At 36.8% G+C, this 9,760-nt stretch overlaps 1 protein-coding gene across 1 annotated transcript; it reads left to right on the top strand.

Annotated features, from left to right (window-relative positions):
* Nucleotides 1-5,581: 5,581 nt before the first annotated feature.
* LOC112706441 (adenine phosphoribosyltransferase 1) lies at nucleotides 5,582-8,755 on the top strand. The gene is made up of 7 exons (XM_025757749.3): nucleotides 5,582-6,126; nucleotides 6,240-6,353; nucleotides 6,452-6,562; nucleotides 6,918-7,010; nucleotides 7,251-7,400; nucleotides 7,971-8,029; nucleotides 8,434-8,755. The coding sequence occupies exons 1-7, from the start codon at nucleotides 5,937-5,939 to the stop codon at nucleotides 8,485-8,487; spliced, it is 771 nt and encodes a 256-aa protein (XP_025613534.1). The 5' UTR covers nucleotides 5,582-5,936; the 3' UTR covers nucleotides 8,488-8,755.
* Nucleotides 8,756-9,760: the final 1,005 nt, after the last annotated feature.

Below are 9,760 nucleotides of genomic sequence, written 5' to 3'. Positions count from 1 at the left end.
AAAACAAACTCATTTCGCTAAATGGGTTCAACAAACTGCAGGATTCTTCTACTAGAATTACCAATTGTGGTATGAACGATTTTGCTTGCGGCTATGGTTGTGGTTCTAATTTTGGTTGTGGTGGGTAAAAGTTAGGGTGTTCATAGATTGGATCATATTCGCATCTGATCTGCAAGATGATCGGATTGCGGATATTACATCTGTATTCGCATATTCAATCTATGGATCCATATATATATATATATATATATATATATATATATATATATATATATATATATATATATATATATATAACTTTTACAAGCCCTAATTTTTCTTCTTCTCCCATTCTGCGCCTCTCACCCCACAGACCTCTTCAAACCTAATACCTCACCCACTAAGCACCACAGGCATCCATACTTAGTGCTACCATGCCAAAGACTAGTGGTTCGCTAGTTCCTCTCTTCCTCACCGACATCACTCCTCGCTTCCTCATGTTTGTTTGTTGTCTAGTTTACTGTGGCTCCTCTCTGCCTCATCTATTATTGTGGTGCTGCCTTGCAACATCGTTGCCTCTGATGCATTGTGGCCTCTGTTCTCCTCCTCACATCATTGTGCTCTGTTCTTACCAGAGTTGCTTGATGTCCTTCATTCCACGCCTCTTTTATCCTTACATCGCCATCCTTTGTTCTCCTCTTCTCTTCTCATTAGAGTTGTCTTGTGGCTTTATTCTCATAATTAATTGTTTAATATATATTTTTTAGTGCAGATATATTGGTTTAATTTCTTAATTTTTTCGAGTATGGAAGAAATTAATAGCTGAACTATTGAAGCAAGAAATGTATGGTAATGTTGTAGTTTTCAACTATGAGTCAAGCGACACACAATGTGAAGGAAATTTTCAATATATTTTTTATTTTGTTTTGAATTTTGAGATTCTTTTATAATTTTTGTTATTTGAATGGATATATTTGATACTCGATCCGATCAAAAAATATGCGGATTGGATCCAATACTAAAAAATGCGGATATGAGATCTAATCCGATCCAATGATCCTAGTGCAGATCAGGTCGAGATTTTGACCATATCTGACCCGATTCGCGAATACCCCTAGGTAAAAAGGAAGTTGATGTTGCTGATAAACTGAAAATTGATGTTGTTGCTCATAAGCTAGAAACTGATGATTGCTCATAAGGGAAAACTGGTGCTATTGCTCATAATGGGAAAACTAGTGTGGTCTAGGTGGTGACCCGGGGGGGAGGGGCTGTGGTTGATTCGCCTTGGGGACTGCATGTAGAATTCTCTCTGACAACCTTAGGTGATTGCCATATTGTTGAGTGTACCAATCATAGTACACTAGAAGAGGGTGAAAGTCGACAATTTTGTCTCCTATTTGTAGCTATTATATTGAGTATTGTTTCGCATATGGACTGAAACTTTGTTCCTTTTCCTCCAGTCATGGTACTGTGCTCTGGTCAACCACCTGCAATAAGGTTCTCTAATATGAAAAGCTTCTCCTATTGGAATTTATACAAGCCCGAATCAGCGTCTCACTTGGTCTGTTGGGTGCCATTCTATATGTTGAGTTTGGAAAACTAATCCATGTGATGAACAAACATTATAATTGTTGGTTTAACTTATTTGGTTTAGTGTGCAGGAAAAACAAATCAAATATCTTGGCCCAAGGAATAAATAATTAAAGCCCACACACGGTGGTCCATCAGAACTAAGCCAAGCCCTATCACAAGTCCATGAACCAAATATGAGGAAATAAAGAAGTGAGCCTAAAATCCTTCAAGCTTCATACAGTTACCTACTCCCACACTCCAAAAACCTTAAAATCCAAATTCAATACAACTTAATCCCTCTTGGCTTCCACCGAAAGCCAAATATTTTATTCTCTCTCCTCTCTTCTTCTCTTCAATCACGTTACATGTTAAACAAGAAAGAAAGAAGGAAATGAAAAGTGCAGAAGCTATGGAGTGTTGAAGAACAAAAAGCTTGTCTCTAAAACCAAGAAAGAAGAAAGAGCTACAACCAAGTAGCCAACTTCATTTGGTCAGAGCACATCAAAAGTATCTTTCCTCATTTGTGCTATGCCAAGGAACTAAGAAGAAATCCACAAAGTCTCAAGCACAAATCAAGCAACCATGGAGAAATCAAAGTCAAATATCGATAGCAGAAGATCCACGGTTCAAATCAAACTTGGAGCCAAAGCAAGACTCCACGGTCAAGATTGAAGGAATTTGAAGAAAAAGGATGAGAGACAATGGGTAAGTTGCATACAACAGATTCAGATTTCTCTCTCCTCACTGACGAAGCCGCTGCAAGTCTGTGAAGGAGAAGAATATAGTAAGGACTTTGAACTAGATTCAACCTTGAAAGCTTCAGTCTTCTATAATAAAGGTAAACGGCCAAGGGTTGAAGGCAAGAGAGTAAGAACAAAGTACAGAGTTTGGTTCTCATAGCTTCCTAAGCTTGTTGAGTTCTTCTCCTTTTATGTTATTCATTGAGTATTTCTTTTTCTCAGTTAAATCTGTCTAAGTCTCATTGAAAAAAACAAACATGGTGAGGTTTGTAAGAAAAAGCCAATGAGAGGTAAAAGGTAGTGAGTTAAACTAGGAAAAAAAGCCATAATATGTCATAGATTTTTTTTGTACATCTTTCTGTTTTGTTTCAAGATCCTGTAGGGATTCTCTTGCAAGTTGGGTTAGCACTTGGCTGTTGAAAGCTAGATTGAGGTCTAGTCAAATTCAGATTAGGTTAGAATCTGGATTTATCCCAGATAAGATTGGGTAGATCCTAGAAAAAACTTTGGTGAATGTAATATGTTGAAAATAGTAAAATTCCATCATAATTGTGATGGAGACTGGATGTAGGCTACATTGCACTAAATAGCTGAACCAGGATACATCTGGGTGTTACTCATTCTTCTCTACTTCACTTCTGTTTCTGTTACTCATGAGACAAAACAAAATGTCTCTCAACTCGATACAAGACAAAAGTAAAAATATCTTCTAAGTTTCTTTGAAAAAGCAAAAGTAATAGTCAACAGAAAGGAGGCTAAGATTCAACCCCCTTCTCTTAGCCACTGATAAACATCACTATACACTCGAACAACATCAACAGGCATTTTGTGGAGCATACCCACAGATGTACAAATAGATCCTTAGGAACATTAACTCCCATATATGGCCACCATATAAACTGCACAACAATAAATACGAGACAATCAATTAAATTATTAAATATAAAAAACTTCTTAATAGAAATCATTAGTATGTACATCATTCATGTAAGGTCCCACATCGGTTGGAGAGGGAAACGAAGCATGCCTTATAAGGGTGTGGATACCTCTTCCTAGCATGACGCGTATTGACGAGTGAGTGTGGGGGGCTTCGGCTATCATCCTTATTGTCAAAGGCAAAACCGTGAGGTCTTGTGTGCCAAAGCGGACAATATTGTGCTAGCGGGTGGTCTGGGCTGTTATAGATGGTATCAGAGTCGGAGCCCGGATCGATGTGCCAGCGAGGGCGCTGGGCTCCCTTAAGGGAGTGGATTGTAAGGTCCCACATCGGTTGGAGAGGGGAACGAAGCATGCCTTATAAGGGTGTAGATACCTCTCCCTAGCATGACGCGTATTGACGAGTGAGTGTGGGGGGCTTCGGCTATCATCCATATCATCAAAGACAAAATCGTGATGCCTTGTGTGCCAAAGCGGACAATATCGTGCTAGCGGGTGGTCTGGACTGTTACAATTCAAACCCATATGATCTAATTATTGCCTAAATTGTGCCGTAGACCTCATATATAATCCCTTAATTGGCACCAATGTTTCCACCTAAATCAGTTTATATTGGTTATAATCAATACAACAACAACAATAATAACTCTTACCGTTGACCAACTAGAATGCCAACAACTGGAAGCTGATCGCGGGGAACATGTGTTATCCACAACATACACTCCCATGTCCAAACAAAGAGCAGAATAAGATAACTATCCATCTTTTTACAGTTGTATGGTGATGCACGGCACAACGACTTATATAGATGTGCCAAACAAGCTGCCCCCAACTATAATTAAAAATGCAATGGAAATCTCGAGTAAAAGGTAAAAACTTTGGGTTAATAGAATTGGTCGATTTGTTTGAAAACACAACGGTTTCAAGCAAGTAGAATATGTGAGTCCGGATATACTGCTCGATAGATTCTTGGGTGTCTAATGGTTTGATGTCTCTACACTACTGAATCCATGCTATGTTTACCTTCCCTAATGTGTGATCGTGCGGACCAGACTGCCTACCAAAAACTACTATGCAGTCCTCCACCAAGAACGAGTGACTGTTGTCCATTCTGCCCATCACAGGGTCCTTATTAATTGGCAGACCAATAATATGTGTTACATCTTTTAGGGTGATAGTCACTTCGCTAACTGGAAGGTGGAACTTATGAGTTTTTGGCCTCCACTCTATCAAAGTACTTAACAGTACAGAATGTCCTTTATTTTGCCTAATCGCAAAACGTGATGGAACTCGATTGATGCTAAAACGGCTACACTAATCTCATTGTAGGTTTTCGATAGGTCAAATTTTTTAGGCAATAAACTCCTAGTAGCCTATAAAAGAAAAAAAATTAATAATAACAATAATAATAGCAATAATAATAATAATAATAATAATAATAATAATAATAATAATAATAATAATAATGACGACCACAATAATAGTATATTATTAAAAAATAAAAAACTTACATATTAAGATTATCCAAATGTTCAATAACAAACCATTTTAATTAAATTAAAATTACAAAAAAGCTCATACTACTGATGACGAGAAGAAGTTCTTTTTCAACAACACTCCCTTACATACACACGAAAGAGAAAAAATGACAAAATGCAGATGGAGAGCAACGTATATAGAGGAGAAAAGCTGTCAAACACAAATATATGTGTCGAACATGCATGAGGCTTCATCACGGTACACCTGCAAAATACAGGTTGTAATGTCGACTGATTTTGAACACTTACAAAATGTAGGTTACGTTTTTGCTTCGCATAAGAAAAAGTTGGTCAAACGAGCAGAACTTGTATACATGCAAGAGACACATTTCGTGCATGCATTCATTCCCAAGATGCATTTTACATCATCTTTTTTTTTAATTCATTGTTCTGGACAAACGCTTTGTGTTTTGCAAATCTATCATTTTTCAGATTCCCATTTTTGTATTACACACCATGATACAATATATCTGAATTACACTATTTTTTAATCTATTTATAAATTAATTTCTGAAAAAAAAAGAAAGCTAATTACACATGGCTTTAATATTTCTTTAATAATTAGTATTATCAAACAGTGAAACAAATAAATATATGACAGAAATTAAAGAAGAATCTCATATTTATTTTGGAGGAGTTTGTTAGGCGAACCTCACACCAAGAGTCACACTCAGAAGCCCCATAAACCACCACCCACCAAGTGTGAGAGACTAAGGCTCACGAACAGAATCTTAGCCTCTTAGGTCGCTTATGCGACTAAAACGCCCCTACACAGAGGCTCTAGTACTAGTAGTCTAAGACTCTAGTCACCTCACCAACCCAAACATGAAAACAACGCACACATTGGCCGCGAAAAGACACAACGCAGAGTAACATGATAAAGGCCCGAAGCACTAAAATGCGAGGCTTCGCAACCCATCATTGGACCAAAATGCCCTTCCCCAAAATCACTTCATCAACATCAAGCATGATTACGCAGTTGAAATAATACAATATTGGAATTTAGGTGCCAGCCTAAGACCACTAGTGTACACTTTGATCGCAAATTGCAAGAGATCCAATACTTATTTTTCTTTTGTCATTTAATTATTCAGTTTGGGGCTAGGATGATATCATAGGGGTAAGTTAAAGTCATAAAGTGGGTTGATAAATTAAAATTAGGCTAAAGAGAATGCAATCAGGTGTGGGTGTGTGTTGCTCCTCTTCCTCCAATTGGTTGTTTGGGCTTGCACCCGCAGCCGCCCCTCTTCTTCCCTCTTCTCTTACTACAATTTCCTTCCCAATTTCAAAGTCTTCTTCTTCTTCTTCACTCATCACACTCTCCACTCCCTTACTAATTGCATCTCCTCTACGCTCCATTGGTACGTCTACATCTTCTCTTCCTCTCTCTCTCTCTCTCTCTCTCTCACACACACACACACTAAAATCTTGGATCGCTGCTAACAATTCTCATCTGTTTGTGGTTGAGAACCAGCGAGTGCGAGTGGTTCGTCTCAGCTTAACGAAATGGCTTCCGATGATGCTCAAGATCCACGCTTACAGAGAATCTCCTCTGCGATCCGTGTCATCCCTGACTTCCCTAAGCCTGGTTAGTGCTTAGTGGTTATTATTCTCTTCTCTGATTCCTTTCTTGTTCTTCTGTTTTGATTTGATTTGCTCAAACATTGTTGCATTGTGTTTTGGAAGGAATTATGTTTCAGGACATAACCACGCTGCTGCTTGATACTAAGGCTTTTAAAGATACCATTGACTTGTTCGTTGAGAGGTACAGAGATCAAAACATTTCTGTTGTTGCAGGTACTCTCCTCATAATTCTAATGCACAGTCTTGTTCATCGTCAAATAAGATTTGCTTCCATGTTTTTGTTCCTGTTACAACTTGTCATTGTTGATCTCTGCTTACATCATACGCTGCCTGTTAAACTAAGAATTACATTCAGTATTCATTCATTCATACCAAATTGCCAATCACTCAGTTCTATATGTGCTGTTGGAATATTTTCTGATTCATGAATATCAGAGCATAGTTGAAACAAATTTACTAAATCAGCAACTTGGTTATTAGAATCATCATTTTTTTAGTTTTTATTTTTGGATCAGCACAAACAAGTCACTGATTTGCATCTGACAGCTTTATTTATCACCTAAATCAGGTGTTGAAGCAAGAGGATTTATATTTGGCCCACCTATTGCATTGGCTATTGGTGCAAAGTTTGTCCCCATGAGGAAACCCAACAAGTTGCCAGGTATGAGCTTTTGACGTTTCTTTTGAACGAATTGCATATGGTCTTTTAAGAATTTCTTAGTTAGCAGATTTTTATGGTATGACTCATTTGGTCTGTCTCTTGTATATGCTCATTCTGATCTTAAGTTCTAAACTGCTTCACTATGCTTATTTTAAGCAGCTGAAAGTAACACATTAAATTTTCTATTATGATAATTTGAATGCTCAAATTTTCATTTGTGTATTTCAATTGTCTTTTCAGGGGAGGTAATTTCAGAAGAGTATTCTCTTGAGTATGGAACTGACAAAATGGAGATGCATGTAGGAGCTGTACAACGTGGAGATCGAGCCTTAGTCATAGATGATCTTATTGCCACTGGGGGCACCTTATGTGCTGCAATTAAGCTACTAGGTAAGCTTGTCGATATTAAGTTTTAGCAGGAAGAAAAGCTGAATTAACATGAAAATGATTTCTGTCCCTTTTGAAGGCTATGTGCAAGTGGTGTAATGGGGTCAGACAGACCGATTTAAATGCTCTTTTTTTTGTCTCGTACAAATTTAGTGGTTCTTTTCCCAAGTCTGGTCGGGTTGCAAATCTCTCTACATAATACAGAGGTCGGATCTGTCGGGTTGCCCCAGCCCGCATACTACCTCTTATTGTGAATTACAGATCTCTTTCCTCAGATATATAACTGGGAAGCTTTGTTGAAGATTTTAGCTGAAAGAAATTTTGTACTTTTGTTTATGGTATAAAAAAAAAACCCTTGAAGTCGTGAAAATAAACAAGCTTAGGGCTTAGGTCTCAAGTCTCAATTTTCCTTTATATTTTGTTTACACATTCAGACAGATATGCATGTTAGATGAATTGTTGGTACAAAGTCGACTTGAAACATTGAGTCTTGTTCGATAATATGATAAAACTGATGCATAACTAGCATCTTGATACAATTTTTGCTCTGTTTGTTTTACTCTATTCATGCAGAACGTGTTCAAGCACAAGTTGTTGAGTGTGCTTGTGTGATTGAATTGCCGGAGTTAAAGGTATGGCTGATACATTTGCCTTATCATGTCAGATAGTTTAGACAGTATTTGTTTTTGACACTGTAATCTTAACAAATGTATATTTAGCACCATAAGCAGTCCCAAAGAATGTTCATAAATTTTATTTTATTTTAATTTTTAGGCTCAGCATTTGTTTTAAACACCGGAATTTGAACTAACTTATTTTTAGGTTGAGCATTGGTTGCGCTTATTCTTATTCACTTGTGTTCATGTATTTCACTACCAATGTAGCATTTTCTCATGAATACTTTATGAACTGCATTACAAACAATGTAGCATTTTCTCATGAGGACGTCATATAACTACTTAAAATACCAAATTTTTTCTGTTCCAACTGAAAATTCAGGTTCATAAACATTTTTTCTTTTCATGGGTTATTTCAGGGGCGAGATAAGCTTACCGGCAAGCCACTATTTGTCCTAGTTAAAGGAGCCTGATCTCGATATTCTGTAGTATTCGTGGTTGTCTTAGTAATTCACAATTTGAGCTCTTAGTTGTTCGACTTCAGAGCTTTATTGTTGACTGCTTATATTTTCATACAATATATTTGATGGGATGTGCTGAAGGGAAGCTGAGGTTACTTCTGTGGCCGAGCTCTGCTTTAGATTTTATTTTTTAAAGCAGGATCTGTGGGACATTTAAAACTCTTAATTTACGTTGCATTATAGTGAATAACCAATCCAGAGCTGAAGTGTTTGTTACTAACGCCTCTATCATGTTCTATTCATGAGACTCCGATATTTGATATTATTATTTTATTAATTGTTTAATGGATTAAGAATGCTACCTTTTACGGATTAGAGTTGAATTGCCCATATTTTTGTCTTAAAAAAAAAACTAAAGAAACAAAAGACAGCAAAAGAAACACGAGAGATCTCTGCAACTCAAGCAGCATCTCAATCTTAAAAAAGAGCTTCAACAATATTACTAGGAGGATCAAAGCACTCAATGTACTCATTTTGACTCCAAGTATCGAGTTTTGCTATGAGATTGACCACATTATTTCCCTCTAAAATAAACTTCCCATTCCTTTCCAAGCATCTCGTCAATACGTAGCATCAAATCATCATCTTTCCTATGTAGTAAGCCTATTTTTTCGAATTTATAATTCTTAAATTTAAATAAAGGCGTTTGATTACATTTTTAAAAGAGAATAAAGAAAAAAGCAAAAAAATTGAATGACCTGATCATGTATCAAAAGCCAATCTTCGATAAAAGAAAAGGTTCCATCGGAACAAAACTTTTCTTATTTCAGGATATCCCGTCTCTTTTTTGTGAGGATCAATGACAAAAAGATACTGAAATATAACGTTGGAAGAGATAATGGAAGCGAGAGTTCATTTTGGCCTGAAACATAACGTTGGAAGAGATAATGGAAGCGGAAGTTCATTTTGGCCATGGTACTAAAAAATGAAATCCCAAAATGGCACCTTATATATAGTAGCAATGAATGTTTTTCTTGAGTCTATTTCACAGACTTTCAAACTAAAATCATCCCTCTCCATATTTGGATTTTTTGATACTCCAAATTAAAATCCTTCCAAAACAACCTTTTATCTAGGCGCCTTCATGATTTCTAATTACACACCCAAATCTTGCTATTTGAGCTTCCAAAAAAATGCTAACATTTAAGTTAACTTTCAAAAAATCAAACTAAGGAAGTTCCCAATCACATTCTTGAACAAAGATAGTTGAGATTGAACCTGTTCT

Source organism: Arachis hypogaea, chromosome 8 (assembly GCF_003086295.3).
Source record: "Arachis hypogaea cultivar Tifrunner chromosome 8, arahy.Tifrunner.gnm2.J5K5, whole genome shotgun sequence".
Lineage (NCBI taxonomy): Eukaryota > Viridiplantae > Streptophyta > Magnoliopsida > Fabales > Fabaceae > Arachis > Arachis hypogaea.
The sequence above is the reverse complement of the archived record's forward strand: the minus strand, read 5'-3'. Positions and strand labels throughout refer to the sequence as shown.

What these genes read in the sequence shown, in the direction of transcription:
- LOC112706441 (XM_025757749.3), top strand. Translation starts at nt 5,937, where the DNA reads ATGCAATCAGGTGTGGGTGTGTGTTGCTCCTCTTCCTCCAATTGGTTG. An exon ending in CCCTGACTTCCCTAAGCCTG is followed by an intron (nt 6,354 to 6,451) that starts GTTAGTGCTTAG and finishes GTGTTTTGGAAG; the next exon opens with GAATTATGTTTCAGGACATA. An exon ending in GAAACCCAACAAGTTGCCAG is followed by an intron (nt 7,011 to 7,250) that starts GTATGAGCTTTT and finishes TTGTCTTTTCAG; the next exon opens with GGGAGGTAATTTCAGAAGAG.